We start from the raw sequence: 24,972 nt of genomic DNA on the forward strand, positions 1-24,972 counted from the left end.
CCAGGCTCCCAAGTGAGAAAGGCTGAGGCTGGTTTTTAGGCCCCAACCCCAGACGGCACAAGGCCCTGCGTGTGGCTGTTGCCTCACAAACCCCGAGGCCAGGGACCAAAAAGGTACAGGCCACCTGTGGGGTCTCCTGGTGCCGTTCGGCCACTCCCAAGCCCTCAGGCTGGATCACCAAGACGAGGGGTCCCTTCCCCGGGGTGGTTGTCATAGTGACGGTGGGTCTGCACCTCTTGATGGTAAATATTTGATTCCAGCCCTGAAGCCCACAAGGATTGGGCTGAAATGTCCCCATGGGGAGGACTCCAGTTTAGTGGAGGTCAGTCAGCCAGGGCTAGAGGGGGCACTGACCGCGGAGGTACTCTATAGTCATTCTCTATGGTTACAGAGACTGATGGGTAGAGAGACGCCGGGATGGGGGGAGGCGTTCTAGGCTGCGTCTCTCTTGTCAGACTGCTGGAGGAGTATTGGGCAGCGAGATTAAGGAGCGGCGACGCTCTAGCCCGATCTCCTTGGCCGCGAAAGGGTTGGAGCTGGTACTCTCCACGGGGACTCTATGGTTAGGCGAGGCCCGCGCTGGCAGCAGTGCGGTGGGAAAGGCGGCGGACCGCGCTCTGGGCGGGCACCCCGGCTCTCTATGGTTGGAGGAGTGCCAGCCGTTCGGTTTGGAGCGGCGCTCTAGGCCGGCGGGATCTCTGTGCTCCGGGCCGGTTGCTAGGCTGAGCGGGGCCTAGGCCGCGGCGTGTGCGGGGCGCCATGGCCGCCTCCCCGTGCCCGGCGGGTCCCCCGGACGGGCTCTGCGTGCTGTGCTGTGGGGAGCTGGAGGTGGTGGCGCTGGGCCGCTGCGACCACCCGATCTGCTACCGCTGCTCGGTGCGGATGCGGGCGCTGTGCGGGGTGCGGTACTGCGCGGTGTGCCGGGAGGAGCTGGGCCAGGTGAGGCCGGGGGGAGCGCTCTGGAGGGGGGCCTGCCGGGGCGCGGCCGGCCGCGGGGAGCCGGGGAGAGGAGGGGAGGAGGCGGCCGGGCCGGGCCGGGCCGGACTGGACCGGGCGAGAGGATGGGGGGCGGTGGGTGGAGTAGCCCCGAGGAGAAGGGGGAAGGCGGCCCTGGCTGGGTCCCCTGGTGCAAGCCGCGGGGCAGGGTGTGATTTTTTCCCCACGTGTACACTCGTCTCCGGCCGGGCCCGTCGGGCTGTGGGCAGGGACGCTGAAGGAGCTGCACCTCAAGTCGCTGCTGTGGTTTAACCACGTGTTGGGGCCGTGTAGACGGTGTCATGCCATCGCGTGGTCAAGCCGCTGCTTTAAGTGAGCAGCCTAGGGGGAGGGGGGGGTCTGGAGTATGGGACTCCCCCTTTGGGGGGCCTTCAGATTCCGCGCCCCCGATCAGAGACACCTCAGCGCTGGGCCCGTCTTGGAAATCCCTCTGGGCTGCCCGGTGCACAGCTCTGCACAGTCAACGGGGTACTCGCGAGGACATCCTGCCTCCCTCTGAATTGCCATGGGTTCTGTGCCGCTGGTCTAGGATGGAGAATCCTGCCTTGCTAAATATGGGAACATGTTCCCATGGAGAAGGGCTAAGTATTATTTATCATTCCAGAGACCATCTGTCTGTTCTAATTGGTGTGTGAAGCTGTCACCACTGTAAACGCTAATTAATGTAATAAAGAGCAAAGTCTGCCTTATATAGAGAGGGTGGGGACCCAGATCCACCCTGTTTGTCTGGTAACACCCTAGAGACCAAGATACGCACAGCCAATAGTACAAAAGCCGGTTTAGCTTGAGGAAGGGAGGTTTCTCCTTCTGTCTCACTAACAAAAATACCAATTTGGGAATTAGTGTGTTGGGACTCATGGAGTTGTAGAAACCCTGACCATAAAGTTTACTACTCTGTCAGCTTGTTAAAGTAAACTTTAATAGAAAAGATATGCATTCACTATGCATTCCCATATGGTCACACAGCTGTTCTGGAAATGGGTTCTACTTCTGTGGGCCACTAAAATGCTGAACAAATTTGTGCTGAAGGTCAGACTATGGGGATGATGGATCCAAAATAGTTTATGGCTAAATCAGATCTGTAGTTAGAGAGAGATTCTTTATATTTCTTTCACATAGAAAAGCTTTCTAGCTTCACTGCTAGGTATATTGCCTGGCGTTGAGCTCTGCCCCTAATGATGCAGCTACTGTTCAGGTGCAAAGAGAAGGGTATTGAAAAGCAGAGAAGGTATTAAGAGATTATTTCTCTTCTTTGATTTTTATTTTAAATATTTACGTAAACCTGTCCTTGTTCCCTAGTGTTAGTATTAAGGAGACACCAATAACTCTGCCTGTCACCTTGCTGGATTCTTGCTCTGATTTTAAGCTTGTGGGAAGGTGTTTTACGTGCTCTCTCTGGACTTGCGCAAGTCCTGCATTACAAAACATCGTGATAGTGACCGTATTTACTTTTACAGCTCTTTCAAGTAGGAGGATTCTGCAGTACTTTCTTTAAAAAAGGGAAAACCTTATCTGAACTTTAGTGTGCTTTTTTATATGTTGAAATTTACTCCTTTTTTATAAATCAGTATTGCAAACTCCTACTGCAGTGCACGAGAGCAAGTCAGCTGGATCCAGTTATCTAATTGCATTGTCTGGAATGTCTCTTTGGAGCTTGGAAGAGAAGCAAGAATGTAGCAAGGTGGCAAACAAACTTATTTTTGAAACATAAGAAAGTTTTCTCCCACTTGCATTCTTCAGAGAGGATGAGATGATTTCTGGGTCAGTGCAAAAGGCAATATAGATAATGCTTCAGCATGTGCAATATCCTTTTATTATTATTACTTCCAAGGTACACACTGAGACAATGAAATGTGTTGGGTTTTCTGACCCGTGAATTTATGCAGGGTGACTTTGGAGCAGCCTCTGTGTGTTAGCTTTCTGCTGCTCAACAGACCTCTTCTGAATTTCTGCCTCTCTTCTCAACAAAATTTTGACTTGTCCAGACATCATCCTAGTATGTAGTTGTGGAGATAAAAGATATTGGAACCATACTGAACAACTGAACTTCCAAGGTAGTTGGTTCTGAAGAGGCTGATCTTCTCCCATGGTAGAAACTACTTGCCACTTGTGCATGCTACATTCTTTGCTGTCATGGTTCCTCACTGCTTTTCTAGTTCTCCATTTTTGCAGACTTAAATCCGTTTCCAACCACTGGATTGCCCTTCCTGTCTGCAGTTCATATTTTCACTCCTATTTACTCCATTATTCTATTACCTGTCCTCGCTTGATGTTAGATTTAGTGTATTTTCCATCTACTTTTCTCAGAGTGTCAATATCTGCAGGCATTTCTCTTTGCATAATATTAAGAATATAATCTTGGGGGACTGGAAGTGCCGGGGAACTAATCAGCCGTTCTTCTGTAGGTTGGAAGTTTGAATACAGCCAGGGTTGGTAGTAAAAAGAAAAGGAGTACTTGTGGCACCTTAGAGACTAACAAATTTATTTGAGCATAAGCTTTTGTGAGCTACAGCTCACTTCATCGGATGCAGTGGTTGGTAGTGACCCTCTGATGGCTGGTGATTGATGTGGAATGAGTTTGAAGGATCTCAGTCCAGTTCCCAAAGAAAAATGTTCAGGTCACTAAGAACACAATAATTACCACTTTTCATTGGCAGTCTCAGTAAACAAGTCAACAGCCTTCTTATCCTGAAAGGGAGGTTCTCTGGGTCAGAGTTGAGGCACCTTGATGGCAGCATGGAGAAGCTTGCACTAGTGCTTCCTGTTCTATAAGTAAGACTTCACTTTCCAGAGCTGCAAGCTGTTTTTCAAGAATGTTAAATTCACATTTAAAAATTGTCAGCCTTCAAAATGTTTTTTGTTATTTGTGCAGCACTGACATGGGGAGAGATCTGAGCTATTTAAGGAATAAGAATTAACACCCAAATTGAATGATTGAAATGGTATTATAAAAATGAATTGTAGGTGCTAGGAAATGAAGTATGAACAGTTGTTTTTTCCTTGCCAAATGAAGAGCTCCTCCCAAATAAACTTCATTGGCTGCTTTTCAATTCCTCTAATCATTTTAGCAATGTGAAGATCTTTTATCAATGTGCATAAGAAACCCAGACTTTGTGGAAGCCAGAAGTCCATTATTTGTTTGTTTTTCCTCACTACTACATAAATTTGTTAACAGTAGTATAGAATGCCACTTTATTTAAAATCCTAGTTAGGGATATTGATATGATTTTTATCCAGACTACATACATCTTCTGCAGCTCTGTCTTTGTCTTGTTGTACTCTGATGGTTGAAGATCTTGTTTTAATCCCCATGGAGGGCAACCTGGGTGAGGAAATGCAGCTTGGTAAATATGTAATGAGTCAAGTGCATGTGGTCTTATCCACATGGTGGAATGAGAATAAAGCTGAAGTACATGAAGCAGGAGAGTGAATAAATGTAGACATTCCACATTCACTTAGTGATGATCACAGCTATGGAACGTGAAGTTAAACTAACAGCAGTGCAAGAGAAATGATTATTTGACGTTAAACTGTCTGATCTCAGAACATAACATTTAAATGAAGGTGGTAGTGGAAAGATGAGTCTCCTACAAAGAAGCTTAGAGGGAGTTGAAGGTAATGTTGCTGGGGAAAGTATTTTAGAAAATGGATAAAAGCTTTGTCTCAGTCTGTGGTGGTTTCTGCACATGTGAATAATCCTCTGGGTCTGCTTCAAGGCCTGGGATAAAAGTAAGTTCTGTGAGTAGCCTTTACATCAGCGGTTCCCAGACTAGGGGCGTCGCTTGTTCAGGGAAAGCCCCTGGTGGTCCAGGGCGGTTTGTTTACCTGCTGCATCCGCAGGTTTGACTAGTCGTGGCTCCCACTGGCCACAGTTCACTGCTCCGGGCCAATGGGGGCTGCGGGAAGGGTGGCCAGCATGTCCCTCGGGCCACGCCGCTTCCCGCAGCTCCCATTAGCTGAGAATGGTGAACTGCGACCACTGGGATCTGCGATCGGCTGAACCTGCGGATGCGCCAGGTAAACAAACCAGCCCAGCCCGCCAGGGGCTTTCCCTGAACAAGCGGTGCCCCTAGTTTGGGAACCACTGCTTTACATATTCCCACTCCGAGGATGCGCTGGCAGTGCAGCTTGGATGGTGGAGCATTCTCCTGCCCCATCCCTCCCTGTTCTCAAACATTCTGAGGGCAAGGTTATAAAAGGGGGTTTGCTGTTCCAATGGCCTGCGTTCCTTCCATCTACAGTTGCATACAGACTGGAACCACTCCGGCTGGCTAAGACTTGTGTGCCTACCTGTCTGATGTGGTGGTACGCTTTCTGTTGGTCCTCTTCACGCTGTCTGAGGCTGAATGTGATGTCGAGTACCAGTGTGTTCAAACATAGTGCATCTGTAGCTTAGGTTGAATTGCTTGGCAAGGAAAGAGCCTCTGCTGTAATTTAAGCATGCTCGCAGGGATAGACCCTAGAGTTGTAGACTTATTACCCCTAAGCATCTAGTTTCATGCTGCAGCTGCTTATTATTATGGCCGCTGTCCAAGGGAGAAGCAAACTGAAAAATTTCTCTCTTTGCTGAAACCAGCTGATCTTAGCCGTGTGGACAGGACATTAACTTTTGCAGCTATTCAGTTTTGTAGTAATTATTCATAGTAATTGCTATATTTTGTGGGTTCAGCTTTTGTTCCTTATGCCATCTTTCACCCGTTTGAATTATTTCAAACAATCCTTTTATTGTAATAATACTTGGCTCTTATATAACACATTTAATCAGTAGCTCTCAAAGCACTTCACAATTTTTAGTGTATTTAGCCTCACAATACCCCTGTGAGGTAGTACTAAGGCATAAGGAAGCTAAGTGACTAGCCCAGGGTCACACAGGAAGTTTCTGGTGGAGCAAGGTATTGAACCAGGGTCTCCCAAATCATAGGCTAGTGTCCTAAGCATTTGGCCATCCTTTCTCTTTTATAGTTGCTCCAGATATCCTCTTGGTTTTTCAGTGGCGACAGACTTCCCTTTTAGCCCCCCTGTCGTACTGTTGTGTGGGGGGGGAAAAATCAGGATAGGCTGTTGCAAATAAGCTGTGCCGAAAAGTAAGTCCCTGACTAAAAAGAGTGGAGCTATGGGCACTCCAGCTGGGTTGCTTCGTAGACTAGGTCTGGTAGTAGCACAGTGTTTGTGTGTGATCAAGAAAGGCAGCTGGGAACGTCAGTATGACTAAATCTTCTCTGGTGACACACTAATGCAGACGGAAGTGGCAAAAGTAATGGTCACAGAATCAGCATAGTGTTTGGGGTGGATGAAAGTAGGTTTAAAGATGAACGACAGTGTAGTGTGTGTAACGGTGTAAGAAAACAGGCCATACTTGTTTGAGTCTCATGCACATTTAGGGATGTGTCATGGAGAAGACTGTTTTGGTTAAATTAAATTACTTTGGAAGAAGCCAGTAGACTCATAATGATCATACTACACGGGCACACAGTACCTCAGACCTGCTATTGTGAGGTATTTCATGAACAATAGCAGTCCTAGTGTCAACTGAAAAACAACTAGAGATCTACTGTAACTTGTCTGAATTGGTGCAGGTGATTCTGACTGTTGCGTTATTGGTGTGATTCCTTTGTGTTTCTCTGTTTCTTGGCTGGTTGTTTATTAGGGAAGAGAATTATGTTTCCTTTTTATTGGGCTGCTGGTTTATTTGTAAACAATACTTACATAGGATGCATCTGAATTTACTAATCCTTTTAAAAAATCTTTTTTGCATTTTTTTTTTCTTATTGACTCTTGTTAGCTTGTTTCCTTGACGAGACTCTGCCTTATGTCACTGATCGCTTATATCATAAAAGTTCACTATATTATCTCCCAGCAGCACATGCGGAGTGGGGTGGGAAACAAGTGTTCAGTATGTCTGGGATTCAATACACACTTACAAGTATTCGTAACAAGTTTAGGTTATAATGGTGATCGACTGTAGACCAAAATAACATACAACTTCGTATGTGCTTTCTCTAATCTTTCCTGTTTGTTGTCTGTAGGTGGTCTTTGGAAGGAAGCTTGCATCTTTTTCAACAATACCAATTAACCAGCTGCAGCATGAGAAGAAATATGACATCTATTTTGCTGATGGAAAAGTTTTTGCACTGTATAGGTAAAACATAGCATTCTGTTCATCTTCCTAGCATTATCATATTTTCCCTTCCTTTTTCCCTTGAGCAGTGGGCTTTGCTACAGGAAGAACACCTAGGAGATGACCTTGATTATAGCTGTGGTTTTGCCTTAGCCTAACAACCCTGGCATCTTCAGTTGATTTCTGGGTATATTGAGTTTGTTCAGAAAGATGAGGGTAGACAGATTAGAAAAAGGGTCCCAGGCAAGTCTGTACAGAAGGTAGCCTGTGACTTTAATATGAGATCTCTAAAATAATATCTTGTCCTCCAGTATGCAACAGGAAATGCATGCTGCTCTTAGGTAAAACAGTGCAGACTCAGCTTGTGGAAATTTTATTGCAATGTGTGTATTTTGTACCATGCTGAAGAATGGAGAAAATTGAACGTGTGTGCCTGGAAGTGTCCAAGAGACCTGGGGCTGCAAAACGGACACCTCCTTAAGTCTGAAATCCTAGGTCTTCAGCAGCTTAATATCTGATTTGTCATTAAAAGTCACTTTTCCGTCTTTCCCACCTGCGGCCGTGAGCAAGATGCTGAGTGACCTCTACTCCTTATATTAGTGCTGTCTCTGTTAGTAAGAACAATATCATCACCTGATTTATTAATCATGTTTTTTCATAGTGTTTAAGAACCAACCAAGAATGGGGCCTCATTGTGTTTGTATAGTGCCTCACGTGGAGTAGTAAATAGATTGTAAGTCCCTGTCTTGAAGAGCTAATTAGACAATACAGACACTGGTGGGGGGAAAGGAGTGTAACACAAGCAGAATGAACAATGGAATGGCAGCAAATGTCGTGTTAGTTCAATGTTTGTTTGGGTTTTTTGTGTGGATTCATTTAGGATGGGGATCAGCTAAATGGAAAGATAAGTGACGGGAGACGGGACATGGAAGGGCATAGGGCTGAGGAGTAAATGCAGCCAATGCCTTTTCTTGGAGACTAGTGCAATGCATTCAGCCTTGTTTGGTCCAAGGATGGGACTCTGTAAGTGCATTGGTATTCTCTTACGGCTTGGCGTTTGCTGGATTGGATAGTGGGTTTGGTGGCCTTCTGACTTAGAATGGAAAATGGAAGTATGTTGTGGGATTTTGCTAGACTAACTGTGTGAGGAGTTTTCAGATAAGTGAGATATGGTTCTACTGTACTAAGTGTTCCCAGAAACATGTTGTTTGTTGCCTCTTATTATTAGTAAATGACTGCAGGGTAAGTAGGAAATACATTCTGATTAATAAATTACATTTGCTCTGAGCAGTTGCATTTTGTAATGATGTGTCTGTTTAGAAATGTCACATTTTTTGAAAGCCAAACCCAGTGATTTGTGCTGAGGTTTCTGAATGCCATGAATAGCTGCAGAATGACAGTCAGGAGCTAAACCCATTAAACTGTTCCCTAATAGCGGACTGTGTTTCTGCTTCTGCTGTCACCTTGTAGAATGGTGCTTTACTTGTTTCCTCTTTCAGGATCAGGGCTCTTCTTTTTCCCCCCCTTACACTCATATGGAATTAGCTGCAAATGAGGTCACTTTTCAGCTATATAATGTAGATACAATATTGCATGAGGTTATCGCCTGTCAAAAAGATTTAACTTGGTTGGATTTTAACAAATCACAAATTAAACTGCAAACTTTTTACCATTACCTGTGGAGGAAGTTGAGAACACACCCTTGTGTTAGAATTCTCCAACACATTACAGTCTGCTCATAGGCCGTGCACTCTAGTATTGTATCACTTTTCAATCGGTAGCTGTATTGCTCCCCCTCCTGATATTCCAGCTTCCATGTAGTTTACTTCAGTTTTGCTCCTGGAATGATCGAGGGTATTTTGGAATGAGCATAATCCAACCTCCGTGAGTTACAAATTGCTGTGACAGCTTAAAAAAGATAAAACACTTTTCTTTTCACTGTAACATTTGCTGAAGTGTAGGTTTTTTGGGATAGGATTTGAAATAACCTTGATAAACCTTCCTTGAATATCTTTGTCCTTTAGGAAGCTACTGCAGCATGAATGCCCTCTGTGTCCAGATGTGCGGCCCTTCAGCACCATTGTGGACTTGGAACAGCACATGAGAAAACAGCATGAGCTCTTCTGTTGTAAACTATGTGTTAAACACCTGAAGGTGAGCCATAAAAATGTGCTTTACGGCAGGGAAAAAGAGACTTCATTGCATGGGAATCTGTGTAAACTAAGTTTGTAGGAGACTTGCTGGAGAGGGAGAGGCAGAACGGAAAAAAGGACACGGTGGAGAAATGGAATCAATGACCTAGTAGAAGTTTCTTCCACCTTCCCAAGTCTGTTTGAGTGACTTGCAGCATTTTATAACCACCACTTGTCATAAATTGGTTAATTAAGGAAATCTAAGGCTTTCTGTCTGGATTCTATTTTAAATATATATATCTTTATAGCCCAGCCATCTCAAAAAACCTTATGACGTTAGCTCCACCCCAGGTGTGGATTAATGGCATGGGTCTAATTTCCTGCTTGCAGTCTCATCAGAAAGTCTGACTATGGAGATCTGCTTTCTGTAGAACCTCTCTTTTTTTTTTTATATTGTTTTTAAAAAACCCAACCAAAAACTAATTCTAAAAAAGTTCAGAGCCAATTCAGAGAACAAGGTGCATCATAGGACCTCAGAGTCCTCCTCAAGAGCAAAACCAACTCAGAAGTATTTAGAACTTGCAGTGAGTTCATGTATATGATGAGAAATCACCTGAGCAAGTTAAAAGGAATAGAATTGCATTTCATTACCCTGTGTGGCTGTACAGAGGCAGATATCTTGTATCTTGCTATAAAGTGGTGGTGACATGGGATGAAACAGCTGTACGTAACTTGCTTACACACAATGCAATCGCTGACTGTTATAACACCTGTTTTGCCACACTAGATTCCACTGGAAAGCTGAGTTGCCTGTAACCTTGACAGGTCACTATACAGTGGGCCTTAAAACTGCATATTGCCATCTTTTTTCTTACATGGGTTCTGTTTTTAATGGCCATTGTTATGTGGCCTGCGATGTGCAGGAGGTCAGATTAGATTATCATAATGGAGATGATCATAATGGTCCCTTCTGGTCTTAAAGTCTGAGTCTGTGTAGAGCTAGACAGTTAATACTTTATACCATCCGAAAGATTAAATTTGAGCTTTCAGAGTAGAGAGCAGTGCTCTCGCCGAAGTGATTCAGCTAAAATCACCAGCTGCTGCTGAAAGAACACTTGTAACCTCTAACCTCCAACGTGAATGATACTTGTCAGCACTGGTTAATGAGGGAAGGAATTCCTTCAGAGCATGAAGAAAATATATTTGTTACTCGTCACGCACAATTTTGTGATTACGTTTTTTACTTTCACAGATATTGAATAAGAAATACCAGGCTGGACGCGGGCACTTAAGTAGACAGTGGATAGAAAGAATGGGTCTGTAGTTAGTTATTGATAAGAAACCAGAGCAGTAATAGTATCTAGCACTTGCACAGTGCTTTACGCTTTCCGAACACTTCATAAACGTTTTTATTCTGGAGAACTAAATATGGACAATGCCCATGGAAAAGAAGGTCCTAGTTCCATTGAGAATTAAAGCTGCTCAGTCTGTTGATGTTAATGAAGCCAAAGTAATCCCTGCCCAAGATGACTTTAATACCCTTGGTCTAGACAAGATATATATTGAATATCTACCACCAGTTTTTGGAGAGTATTTGGCAATGTTAATTTTTTGGTTCGCTTTCAAACAGTTACATCAAATCAATGCCTAATGTCTTTTGTATATATGTGTATTTTGTTGGTAGCCTCAGTTTTATAAGCTCTCTTCCTAGAGAAACAAATTCCATGCCAGTAGTGACAAGATATTGGCTAGTTGTGCAGCAGTTGTGGACTGAGCCAATGTTTGTATATAAGCATGGCACCCAGTAGCTGTACGAGGACTGTTACCAAATGCATAACAGCTGACTCATTTCATTTACATTTGCCCAATCTTTGGTAAGCAGAATATTAAGTGTTTTCAGAAGATGGTTTAGATTTAAAGACTTTTCCTACAGAGTTTGTAACCCAAACTGTGCTACATTGTTAGCACATGAAACAAAATGTACTAGGAGAAAAGTGGACTGGTCTGTTTTCATTGTTCCAGGTGAGTGAAATGTAAATGAGATTTAAGTTGGAGAGGGACTTGAATTCTTACGCCCATTCACGGAACCATTTAATCACAGATTGTTCATAGCCTGAAAGTGGGAAATTGCTTTGACTAGTAACGTTGGCCCATGACATCAAGATTGGTAGAACCTGATTTACTCCATCAGTAAACTGCGTAGTTCTCTGTTGACATGAGGTAATTCTTTCTTTAAGATCTTTACACATGAACGTAAGTGGTATTCTCGCAAAGACCTCGCTCGACATCGAATACATGGGGACCCAGACGACACATCTCATCGTGGGCATCCCCTTTGTAAATTTTGTGATGAGCGTTATTTAGACAACGACGAGTTATTGAAACACTTGAGACGAGATCACTATTTCTGCCACTTTTGTGATTCAGATGGTGCTCAGGAATATTACAGGTTTGTGAGAGTGGCTGACTTGAGTTTCTTTTAATTTAATTAAAAGATTTAAATCTTGATGGAAAGGTGATTGCATCTGCTTTCAGTCTCTGAGAGTAGGTTGTCCAAAGGCACCCAATGCAAGAGTGAGCAGATTGCTTTTGATCTTTGTTAGAATTTGTATTGAGGATGGAACCCTGGGACTGACAGACCCACCTTTTCTTCTGTTTGGCTGGTTGACTCTTCTGAAGCCAACAGAGACATGCTTTACTGAAAATGGGATGTATGTATTGCTTAGCGCTATATCAGTGCAAACGGAGCCATTGAGTTTTAAAAGTTGTATAAAACTGTATATATGAATGAGAGATCCTGATTAGACCCTGTGCTGTGCAGCGAATTGGCCTTAAATGCTGTGGCAAGAGGCAATCCCTCTGAACTCAGCAGCAGTCCTCAGTGGCAGACTGGAATGCTGAGCCACTATGGCTACATTTACGTTTAATAAAGGAAGGGAGGTTTGTAAAGAAATATTTAATCAGTGCAGCAGCTGGTCTCTCTCTTTGTGTTTAAAATCAATGTATTTATTACTGCTCCCTCACTTTCAGTTTCTAAGTGAATTTGCTGGTACTTAATTCTCATGGGGGAAGCCTGGGGGTTTGGCAGGTAATTGAGCCATATTTGGGAAACTAGCCTTTGAGACTTAGGAAGACACAATGGATGGTTTAGGATTATTGGACAAACACATCAGATGGATGTTGCTGATGATTATTTCACTACAAATAATTTAAATGTTGACATTTAAACTGTCATCTTTAGGGCTCCATATTAAAGCACTACAATGGGTGGGACAGTTCACATGTATGAGATCTTGCTTCAGACTGTCTGCAGATTCAGACAGCCCTTCATCCGTTTATATCCAGTTCATGCTTTTAAGGTTTCTTCACAGTTCAAGGCTAAAAACAAAAATTAGACTCTGGAGTGCAGTTCTGTGAAAGTTTCTGCAGCTCTGCTACATAAGCCCATAATAGCCAATGGTCTAAGATTTATTTGGTGAAAAGTAGGTCTGAATAAAAGTTCCTTTTATGGAGGAGATTTTGTTCAGGGCTAATGTGACATGGTCAGTGAGGCATCGTGCAGTGAATTTGGTTAAACTTCTCTGAAACATGCATTAAACTGTTCTGTGTCTTGACACACAGAGAAGTGCGTGCAGAAGGTCGCTGTTCTAGAGTTTGCAAAATGGAGTGACAACACTCAAAGTGTTTTTAAAGAATGAACAATTTTTTTAAGTTGACTGCATTGCTGAACTAACCAATCAATTTCTGCCCTCTTCCCAGTGATTACGAATACCTTCGCGAACACTTCCGTGAAAAGCACTTCCTTTGTGAAGAGGGACAGTGCAGTACAGAACAGTTCACTCATGCTTTCCGTACAGAAATAGATTACAAAGCACACAAAACAGCCTGCCACAGCAAAAACAGGGCTGAGGCCAGACAGAACCGACAGATTGATCTTCAGTTCAACTATGCTCCCAGGCACCAACGGAGGAATGAGGGTATGTCAGACTGGAAAGACTAAGTTGCCAGAAATACCTTCTTATTTTCTTAAGGCTTTGAACATTTTCAGAAACTCGGTGTGCAAGTTGGCCATTTGTGGACTGCAAACTGATTACATCCCATTTCAAAATAGGGGTATTATTTTCACAACTGACTTTCTGATCTACCTTAGAATTGCTTGGGATACAAGTAATATGAATGAAGGGAGTGACAACCATGGTACTCCCAGGGGTGCATCTGGTACTAAGAGTGGGGCAATACATGGATATTTTTTATGTTATTGGAAGCTGTACATAGAAATCTCTGCACATCAAGATGAAATTTGTCCTAAACTTGAATCACAGTCCCATAATATATGGAATCCATATACTGCTAATGCATTTTAATGCAATAATGGTAAAGGCTAGCTGGTTTTATAAAATCAGTGGTTGCTGATTGAGAGTCAGGAAAGGTCCTTTTGTACTAATATATTTTAGTATCTTTCAATCATCTATGGAGCGATGGTGTTACATTCCTAGATTAGAAAAACAACTGAGCGAATGATTGGACATGTCTCCTGGTCAGGTGTTGTGGGTGGAGAGGACTATGAAGAAGTTGACAGATATAACAGGCAAGGACGACCAGGTAAATCGGGACTCCGAGGAGGGCAGCAAAACAGAAGAGGGAGCTGGAGATACAAGAGGTGAGTAACCCCGTGTGCTGTAGAACTTACTGCAGAGGTGAAATATTTTCTTATTTCTTAAATGATATAAACTTGTAAAGAGTGATAAAGTTTGTGGACGATACCAAGCTGGGAGTGGTTGCAAGTCCTTTGGAGGATAGGATTAAAATTCAAAATGAGCTGGACAAACTGGAGAAATGGTCTGAAGTAAATAGGATGAAACTCAATAGGACAAATGCAAAGTGCTCCACTTAGGAAGGAACAAACATTTGCACAATACAAAATGGGAAATGACTGCCTAGGAAGGAGTACAGCGGAAAGGGATCTCTGGGTCATAGTGGATCACAAGCTAAATATGAGTCAACAGAGTAACGCTGTTGGAAAAAAAAGTGAACATCATTCTGGAGTGTTGTAAGCAAGACACGAGAAGTAATTCTTCTGCTCTACTCTGCACTAAAAAGGCCTCAGCTGGAGTATTGTGTCCAATTCCGGATGCCACATTTCAGGAAAGATGTGGACAAATTGGAGAAAGTCCAGAGAAGAGTAACAAAAATGATTAAAGGTCTAGAAAACATGACATATGAGGGAAGATGGGAAAAAATTGGGTTTGTTTAGTCTGGAGAAGAGAAGACAGAGAGGGGACATAACAGTTCAGTTTTCAAGTACGTAAAAGGTTGTTACAAGGAGGAGGGTGAAAAATTCTTCTCCTTAACCTGTGAGGATAGGACAAGTAGCAAGGGGCTTAAATTGCAACAAGGGAGGTTTAGTTTGGACATTAGGAAAAATGTCCTAACTGTCGGGGTAGATAAGCACTGGAACAACCTCCATCAGGAGAGGACTTTGTCTAATCTGTCATTAAACACCTGTCAGGAATGATCTAGTTATTACTTAGTCTTGCCTTGAGTACAGGGGATTGGACAAGATGACCTACTGAGGTCCCTTTTCCAGTCCCACCTCTATGATGGTATTTTGGTGGGAGGGCAGGAGGAAAGTGAGGAAAATGAGGAAACTACAGTACCAACTCCTTAGATAGGGATGTGACTAGTTTTCATTAGAAGTCTGGGCACCACGCACACAATTAAACAAAAGTATTTTACATGAAGTTTTGACTCTGCACTTGCCAAAGTAGATGGGCATTGTAATCTTAAAGTTGTTATCCTGAACTCTCCAACATGTGGGTTAGTATAACTGAGGATTTTCTGATTTAAGATAATTATTTTCATTCCTGACTTTTTTGAGTAGGATTTTCTGAAGTAACTGACATGCCTTTGCAGGCTTAGCGGACCTTTTAGGTTTGGGCAGTCATTAAGTTCCTGTTCTAAGGATCGTGCTTTTTTTATTGAACTAACAGGTCTCTGGTTGGCCTGTGCTTTGGAAAAAGAAGAGGGTTAAGTATTGAAATTAAATTTCACTTCGTCTCCTTTCATCCACACAGTATCTAAGAGCTTTATACCTACTGTATGTCTATTTTTCTTTCTTGCTGGGCAGTCAGTGGTGCGTTTGTTACTGGTAACTTCATTGGGAAAATCCATCTCCAGGCACCATATACGTTGGTGTGTCGCATGTGGATCTTGCATGTGTTGGAAGTTCATGATGAACCATATTACACTGAAAAAAGAGAAGGAGTACTTTTGGCACCTTAGAGACTAACCAATTTATTTGAGCATGAGCTTTCGTGAGCTGTAGCTTTAGCTCACGAAAGCTCATGCTCAAATAAATTGGTTAGTCTCTAAGGTGCCACAAGTACTCCTTCTCTTTTTGCGAATACAGACTAACACGGCTGTTACTCTGAAACCTGTCATATTACACTGAGTTACTTGGACATACAAATGAGGTTTTCGTACCTTGAAAATGAATGGGAGAAACTAGTGTTCCCATGCATCTCTGATATTCTCATCCTGGTTCATGCTGTACTTAGATATTGGTTATCACCATATGTGGAATTTAAAAGTCTGGTGAATGAATGTTGCCTGTTTCACCAGAGCCTGAACCTGGATGTGATGATATGAATTAAGTTGAGTTTCACTTGCAACCTTTCCCAGCAGGTGGCAGCATAAGGCAGTTGACATAAAGTAGTTTGAATATGAAATTTAAAGGTGTGGAAGTTGGAGTGAGAGACAAAGGTGCTTAAAAGCCCATTAGTCCTTTCTGTTAGACCTAAAAAACTTGTCCTGTCTTATAGAGAAGAAGAAGACCGAGATATTGCAGCAGCAGTCAGGGCATCAGTAGCAGCAAAACGGCAAGAAGAAAAGAAACAGGTAGAGGATAAAGAGGATGGCAGTCGAGGTAAAAAAGAAGAATTGAGGGATCCAGAAGTGTCCAACACTAAGCGAGTGCCAAAGCCTTCAAATGAAGCCACAGGTTAGTTGTGTGCGGGTTCTGATGGCTGTAGAGAATTCCAACAGGCATGGGCAAAGGTGTGAATGGTTATGGAATTCATGGCAAAGAACTGATTTTGGCCATTAAAGAGACCAACCCAGCTAGTCTGCCTTGAAACATATCTGAGTGTCATTCCTTCCTTTGGGATTCTGGCAGTGTGTTCATATTTAAAATGGATCTGGGCAGAAATACTCGAACAACCAAAATAATCAAATCAAAGTGTGTACAACATCCTGATTTGGCGTACAGACACTGGTAGGTTTAGATTGCGCTCCTTTCTAAGTTGGATGTCTCCCTTAGTGTGAAGAAATTAATTTCCAATATTGGTGTAAAATTGCTAGAATCGGAAAGCTAAGGCCTGCCATGTTGTGCTTTTTCAAGTGAGGCTTTAAATATTATATACTAAGTATTGGTGTTTTAATGTCATTCTGTAACCTAAGTGCGAAACATTCCTGTTACAGTATCATAAAATACATTGAAGACTCATATGGCATTAACATCTCTATTTATTCGGATTATATCTGGAGTCAAGAATCAAACCTGTCATACGTAAACCAGTGGCTTAGTGTCACTCTTCTTGACTATAGTTAATATGCTGCAAATTAAACCCAGGACATGGGGAAACAGTAGCAAATGTAGTTATCAGAATGGAAAAGTGCATTTTTACATTAGTTTAAAATGCACGTCCATTTTTCTGAATTAGAATATCACAGTCAAGAGTGGCATAAAGTACCAAAACCGGAATTAGTTATGGTGTCCTGATGCTCGTTGATAGTTTCCAGGCAGAAATGAATGAATTTTAGTTAAGAGCATTTCTTTGGTCTTTTTGTCAAAGTTCCAAAAGAAGCAGCTGCTAATGGTGCTTTAAGCCAAGATGACTTTCCAGCGATTGGCTCAGCAGCAGGGCCTCTGCAACGGTAAGTTTGTGCAAGATCGTAGCAAAGTGAAGTCTGATTTATAAGCTCACTTGGGTTCCGAGTTTGGCAGATAATAGTTCTACAGGTAATTTGAAGTTAAATTATTTCTGAGAAATTACTCCCCCTTCCCCTAAATTCTGGCTACGCAAACCTCCCATGTGGCCTCCCTGGGACTGCTTGACGAGGTGTAGGCTATCACTTCCCATGTCTTGCTTGATCTAAAGGTTGCTTCATATAAGTTTCTAATCATTCCATATCCCATCCTCTTGGACCACTACTCTTTTCTAACCCTGCAGTTTATCTCCAGCAGATAGCCAGCAAGTACTGTGGGAGCATGGATGTGTGTCTTCCTCTGAAGCCAGTGGTGGTCCTTAAAGGGGCTACCGGATGACCGTCTCAAAGTTGGTGGCTACTGGAGTGCCACTCTAAAGCCTGTGGTTGCTTCTGCTGTGTACCGGTCTGGAATGCAAGCCTTCTAAGGCAGTGTCCAAGTCCAGACCCAGACAATGTGCTCCTGAAGTCTCACTAGACTTGCAGTGTGACATCTCATGGGAGGGCTTTTGTAACCCATGACCTATTTGTAAGCACACATGCATTTTAATTTTACCCACAATTACCTGTGAGTCTCAACACCTCCGCTAAATGATAGTATTTTTGAGGGAAAACTGCAGTTAGATGTTGAGCTCTTTCTGCCCAGTGGATTTGTGCCTCCTCTGTGCTGACCTTGTGACTGCTGTACACAATGTTTTTCCTTCCCGCAGCTCTGCTCAGCCAGCATCAGTGAAGCTGAAGGAAGAAGACTTCCCAAGCCTTTCCTCCTCTGCAGCACCCACCATCGCTTCTGGGGTGTCTTTAACATACACAGTTTCTGCCAAGAAAACAGCCTTTCAAGAGGAGGACTTTCCGGCTCTGGTGTCCAAAATGAGGCCTAATGCTAGAACAGTGTCTAACATCACATCTGCATGGAGCAACAATTCCAATAAAAGCGCGGTTAAAGCTGTCACTTCCCTCAGCTCCAGTTCAAACCATCTGGCCAAAAAACCAGCACCCTCGAACAGCAATAAAGGAAGCAGGAAGAGCAGTAAACTCTCCCTGTCAGATGACGAAGACAGTGGCAGTGGCCTGACGACCCAGGAGATCAGAAATACACCGACAATGTTTGATGTATCCTCCTTGCTGGCAGCTTCCACCTCACAGACTTTTACTAAAGTGAGCAAGAAAAAGAAGATGGGAGTTGAGAAGCAAAGAGCATCATCCCCCCAGCTGCCAGAGGAGACTTTGCTTCCTGCATCGGCTTTGGAAAAACTGGCAGAAGCTGAGCAGACTCCAAGTGCCCCTGCAAATCTCCACCTCTCCGACAGATCCGCAGCTGTCATGAACGGTCACTTGGAAAAATCAGTAGCAATCTGTAATGCATCCAAAGAGCCGCCTGGCCTTAAAAAGCCTCCAGTGACTTTATCTCAGGAAGACTTCCCAGCACTCGGGAGCTCGGGACCATCTAGAATACCACCACCAGGTAACCCCTGCAAAAAGTCCCATTCTGACTAGGTCAAATAAATGGGCTAGGTGAAACGTGCAAGAGAGAGGAGTGGCTTCCATGGGTAGCCAAAATTACTCTTAAAATGGGAACAGTAGCTCGCAGGGCTAGAGAGTAAAGTAGAAACGTTTTAGCCCAGCAAACCGCATTGAGCCGCTTGAACTCCTCCCCTGTGGCCCTGTCCTGTTAAAATTCCATTGAAATGTTGGGAAATACCTGCCTCATTCAACAGCAGAGCTGCTGTGTTCTGTCTGGCATTTAGGGTAACTTGTAGATAAGCAGCCAGCCTCCGAACACTCCTGCTTGTCTAATGAGTAATACCAGGTGGACCTGTGCGCTTGGGTATTCCAAGGGCTAGTTTAGAAGCTCCTTTGTGGAGGGACAGTTTGTCTTTCTACTACGTGTGGACAGTAGCTAGCAGCACGATCATAGTACAAATAATAAATACACATAGGCTTGATCCGTCAGTTACTCTAGCTTTACATGGATGTAATGCCCTGGCTTTTAGTGGTGCTATGATGGGTGTAACTGAAGTAACACAATAGTGAATCAAGCCCCTAGAATTGTGTAGTTTAATGTAGTCTGTGTGCATAGCGAATAGATAGGGCAGTTCACTCATAAACCCAGACCTGCTGCCTTCCTAGTGGAAAACTCATGCTGAGAGCTCTCCCAGAGCAAAAGAATGACCTAAATGGCAGGGAAGAATCTGCACTTCGGAGGAAAATATCACGGAGAGGTTGAGAGCTGGTAGCCACTATTTCAGATTGCGGTAGTTCAGTGTCTCTCCTACACCCAATGCAGCACAGGGCAGTTGCATCTCCTGAAGGTGGCAATGCCCCAAGCCTTGGTAGTAGAGCTCTCGGTTACGTGTAACGCCAGATGGCAGCCTGCTGGAAAATGTCGGTTGTGTGGTTCAGGTGGAGTAAAGCTGTGACCTTGCCATTTGTTCCATTATGTAAACGTGTGTTTTCCACCAGTGCGTGTTTGCACTTCACTTTCTGTTGGAAGCAGTAAATCAATAGTTAGGGCTTTAACTTTGTGTCAGAAGAACAGTCAGTTCGTAGCATCTCTTGGTCGGACTAGGATCAGTGGCCTGTAAAACAGCAGATTAATCCCTTAGTTTGAATTGTCTTCAGATACATTGGTACCTGTTTAGCTGTTTGGATCTTATAAATGGTAATGTATCATGTCTGCAGACTTTTGAGGGAAGGGAAGGAGTGGATCTGAGAGATGATTGGCTGCGTAGCATAGACAGTGCACTAACTTCCTCCCCATTCTGTGCTATTTTAATCTAGGCTTTAACTCTGTGGGGCTATTAAAGAGTCCCCCTCCGCCTCCGGGGCTGTCAGTGCCTGTTAGTAAACCACCTCCAGGTTTTACTGTTATTCCATCCACCAATGTCTCTGATCCTGTCACTACATCTCTGAACGAGTAAGTAAAAGCGCTTCGAGAATTCACATTAGTGTACACACAATCTGTGTTTCAGTTCCTCTCATGTAGGGGTTCTTAATATTGCATGCTGCTTTGGGGCAATTAGCCTGAACAGGTGAGGTTTAAGAGGCCAGCAGTATACAAAAGTAAGGGCCTGATTCAGATCTCTGTTGTAGGGTCTGTAAGTCAGATTCCTGGTGATGTGTAGAGACGTAGGTGTCAGTTACATTTTGGTAGATAGGTCTGAATCTGAGCAAGTCCAAACAGATACAACATGTATGTTTTGGGGCGGGGGACCAGCTCAGACTCCCTCATATTTGTCCCTAAACCTACAGCGAGAAATCCTTAAAACCTTTGCATAGTGACTCCATCTCACCAAGGGAAGCATGACTTGCTGTCAGAAAAAGCTGTTCACTTCTAGTGTTGCACAAACATATGAAAGTTCCTTGCAGAAGACACCCACACCCATAGGTTGTAAACACCAAGCTGAATTTGAAGGTGGGTTTTTAATTATCTGGGATTTGTGGAGGTTCCAGCTGATGCCACCAGGCTGTTTAAGTAACTTGGGCAGTGGGTTGGGTTCTGACAGTAGCTCAGAAACCTTTTCCCATTCTGCTTCCGTACTGGCATATCAGAATCCTTACTGCTGGAGCAATAAGCACAGTCTTGAATTTGCCTCCACTCTAGTAGCTGCGGTATACTGCAGCCTTGTAATAGATCACTATGACTCACCTACTAGAAAGAAATATTTGTCTGCATGTGGGAACTTGCTTTTGGGGGAAATTTACAAAGTATTCTAAATGCCACTCTTGGTTCTGATCCTTTCCAAGGTTGGTCTCTTTGGCCATGTCTACAGTGGGATGGGAGAAGGGGCAGGGGGTTTTTGTTTTCCATTAAAATTGCTACCATGAGATAACAGTCATCCTCATGCAGACATCTCTTGTTGTAAATAACTCCCCTTTGGTCCCAGTTAATTAACACACTGTATGAAGCATGTTTCAGATCAGGCGAGTTTGGATCAAGACTAGATTAAACTTGCATTTTACGTGTTCTCCCCATCTAGGAAGAACTGGGAGCATTGGCAACATGCACCCATCTCCATGGCATGGGTGCATGTTGCCAGTGGGAGTTCCGTGTATAATTGGGTGAAGCGGTAGCATACCCCTTGGTGAGAGATTGGCAAGGGCCATTGTAACAAATCTAAGACATTTTTCAGTCGCTTGCCATTGCATGAGGTGTTAATTCACTTTCTTTCCAAATGCAGGCCAAAACCCTGTCGAGGATCTTACTTGATACCTGAAAATTTTCAGCAAAGGAACATTCAGTTAATACAGTCTATAAAGGAATTTCTTCAAAGCGATGAGTCTAGATTCAATAAATTTAAAACTCATTCTGGACAGTTCAGACAGGTAAGTAGTGGAAACCCTTAGAAATATTTGAAGTCCTACTTGGTTGTCAGCTCATTGAGCATTGAGGCAACAAATGAACAGTGAGGTTGAGTGGTTAGAGGTACCGAGGGATGAATTTCACCCTTGGTCAGTATACTCTTTCTTTTCATTGCTAATTGTCGTGATTCTCTTTTAACTAAAGGGGCTAATTTCTGCGGCAGAGTATTACCAAAGCTGCCGAGAGCTTCTTGGAGAGAACTTCACGAAAATCTTTAATGAGTTATTGGTGTTGTTGCCAGACGCAGCTAAGCAACAAGAACTGCTTTCTGCTCACAATGACTTCAGAATTAAGGAGAAACAAGGCTCAAACAAACCCAAGAAGAACAAAAAGAATGTCTGGCAAATGGACTCTGCTTCTGACCTGTACTGCTGCATCTGCCCAACATGTCAGCAAGTGCTGACTCAGCAGGACATAGCCTCCCACAAAGCTTTGCATATTGAGGATGAAGAATTCCCTTCCTTACAAGCAATCAGCAGAATCATCAGTTAGCTTTCACAAAGACCAATAAAACAGTCTCAATCTTAAACGTGCACTTTTTCGGAACGAGGTTTGACAGTGTAGTGCGGCCAACTGTGAGGGCCAGTTGAGTAGTCTTACACAGGTTAGCATTGGGAGGTTCAGTGCAGCCCTGCCTAAAAGAGCTGTGTAACGGGATCACTGGACTAAACCTGTATCTAGTTAACACCCAAAATGTTAGCTTCCTAAACACCTGATTGGAAACAGGCTAACACTGCAGGTTCGTCAGGCGAGTGGCCACCTTCCACCTTGCAAGACACTACAGTTAAAGGGTGGAACTATATCATTGTTATTGGTGGAAACAGCTCTGCAGTGTTTTCCTTGCTATTCTGGTTACAGCTAATATTCTGTCTTTGTGGCTACAAAGAGTGAGGGAGGTAATTGGTGCAGAGTTCGGGAGAGAGATGGAAGCTGCTACACTGGTGAATAAGACCATTAAAATGTTGCTGTAAACACCTGGCTGTTTATATAGCAAGGAATATTCCTGGCTGAAAGCTGAAATACTGCTACTTGAATTGGACTGATCTTTCTCTGTGAGTAGTTGAACCTGGGATTTGAAGTTGCCTCTGACTTTCTATGTAATCGTGTTCTTTAAAGAAACTTATTTTGTAGTACTGCATGTAGTAGTGTTCAAAGGTTTATTCTCTTCAAAGGGCATTTTCTTCACCATAATTTTATTTAACAGCTGCCATGTTTGATTTCTTGGATGTGTTAATGCAAAACAAACGGCATATTGGAACACGAAATGCTGCTGGTCGCTGACCGTTCTGTTGTTCTGCAGTGCCTTTAAGTGCATGTATCTCTTTACAGTGGTCTGCACTGAAGAGGATAAGCTGTTAAGAATTGTAGGAGTGTTTTACTTCCTTGGACTCCCTTGGTGACAACAGTCTGGAGGAGCTTTGCTCCTACCACTTGGCATTTATAAATCCCAACCGGAGGGGCTGGGGAAAGGGGCTGATTATCATCTGAAGCAATTCCTCCAGCAGCAGCTTTAACTTGAGGGAGTTCCAAGCAGCTTTCCTGCAGTGCACTTTCATAGCTGTAGCTTCTTAGTGTCCGATACACACCAATCATGGCAGACCATGTTTAATTTTTAACACATAGGAATAGAAATTAAAATTAATTTTTGAGCGACAAGATAGTGCATTTATTTAAGCAGCACTTTGATGAAACTGAGTTTGAGCTGTTGAAGCATTAGTCTTGGCTACAGAAATTAATTATCTTTGCCTTCTCTTTTATTATTGATTTTGCTTGATGCCAGACTGCACTATCTGTGGGTTTTTGTTTTCATAGAACTCAGGATATTTTTGAATACCTGATCTTGTACCATTTTTCATAGGGCCAGGCTATATCCTCTGAAATGGAGAAGAAAAATGATTTTCTAAGGGGTGTATCTTGTTGCATGATGGTGTATATGATGCATGTATACATAGCAAGGGTTAATGTTTTCAAATTATTGTTCCTAAATTTTAAATCTCCATTTCTCCATTGCAATAGAGATTGGTATTTTTACGTTTGTCATGCTGCCACCATTAAAAAGTACTTTTTACTATGAAGCACTTACATGCTTATCTGCTGGCTGCTCATAACACTTTTATAAGCAATTGACCCATGATGTAAACTGCTTTCCCCTTGTCACTTAATTTGGTTTGTAAAGTTCAGAGGTGATGAAATGCATATTCTTTGAAAGAACATCTTATGTCTTCCCTTTATTTTCAGTTAGTTTCTTCTGTGTTATCAAACAGTTACGTAGCCCCCACCTAGGGGATTGAGAACTTGAAGTGACCCATTTCTCTAGCCTGATGTCGGTTCATTGTTCCATGTGCTCACATAATTAAAGAAAGTATTACTGGAGTTTTCAGGCCACTTCTATTGATTTTTAAATCTTTATTGAAAATAAGTTGCAGTTGGTACACGGACACTGACAATACACAGTCACCGACTGTTCTTTCCAAAGATCGATACAAAAATTGTAAACATTTTTATTTACTTCCATACATAGTCCACTTTCTACTACAATGCACGTAGGGTTATTGACAACTGCAACTCTTTGAAACGGTCTGCTTGTAAAGAGGTATCTGGAAAAATTAAATTCGCAAACCACATTTGGTATCAGTTTGATATTAAAAACTATTAAAGAATCTGAGGTTTAAATGCATATTGCAACAAAATACAGGCAGCTAAATTTGGGCTTCAAGTTGATGCATGAAAAGGCCATCGTTTAAGCCTCAGTTGTGAGGTGGGTTTTGTTTGTTCGTTTTTTTACATGAATGGCCCCAAGAAGCACTGTTTGTTAAAGTACCGTGAATAAATGTATAATGGAAATGGGCTAATAGGCCACACACACACACACACACACACTAGAAAAAAGGCCAAAAAGTGAGTTTGTGGTAGTTCTATATAAAAGAAATACTGATTCCATGGGAATGACTCAGTGATAAATGATGTCTTTAGAGTTAGCCTGGACCACACCTGCAGCTTGTAGAACTGAAACATACCCTAACTTTTTGACTTGTGGTGGGAGAGAAGAGGGAGTGTGAATTACGGGAATGCAGACCTGAGGAAAAAGAAGAAAGGTACACGCTAGAATAGTAAGTGCCAAGTATTAACATGAACTGATCTTCACCGTAGCTGTGAAGTAGGGTAAGTACTATGGGCACTTTACAGGCCAGGAAACTGGCCTACTTCAAAGCATCTGTGCAAAAAACAAAACTTAACTCTGTGGTGGTGATGAGAGTACTAGGCCAGGGACCAAACGCTGTACACTATTTTAAAGACATTTTGTTATGGACAGAAAAAAACCAAACTTTTCTACTAAACCTCAGTTTATCATGTCCTCTTTACTCACGGGGAATAAT

The 24,972-nt window shown here is 43.0% G+C and overlaps 1 protein-coding gene across 1 annotated transcript; it reads left to right on the forward strand.

Annotated features, from left to right (window-relative positions):
* The first annotated feature begins 574 nt into the window (after positions 1–574).
* ZNF598 (zinc finger protein 598, E3 ubiquitin ligase) lies at positions 575–23,806 on the forward strand. The gene is made up of 12 exons (XM_073361713.2): positions 575–939; positions 7,023–7,135; positions 9,139–9,268; positions 11,484–11,695; positions 13,006–13,223; positions 13,789–13,906; positions 16,068–16,246; positions 17,100–17,181; positions 17,943–18,697; positions 20,014–20,149; positions 21,414–21,558; positions 21,740–23,806. The coding sequence occupies exons 1-12, from the start codon at positions 760–762 to the stop codon at positions 22,085–22,087; spliced, it is 2,616 nt and encodes an 871-aa protein (XP_073217814.1). The 5' UTR covers positions 575–759; the 3' UTR covers positions 22,088–23,806.
* The last annotated feature ends 1,166 nt before the right edge of the window (positions 23,807–24,972 follow it).

The sequence above is a fragment of the Lepidochelys kempii genome, chromosome 10, assembly GCF_965140285.1.
Source record: "Lepidochelys kempii isolate rLepKem1 chromosome 10, rLepKem1.hap1, whole genome shotgun sequence".
NCBI classification, from domain to species: domain Eukaryota; kingdom Metazoa; phylum Chordata; order Testudines; family Cheloniidae; genus Lepidochelys; species Lepidochelys kempii.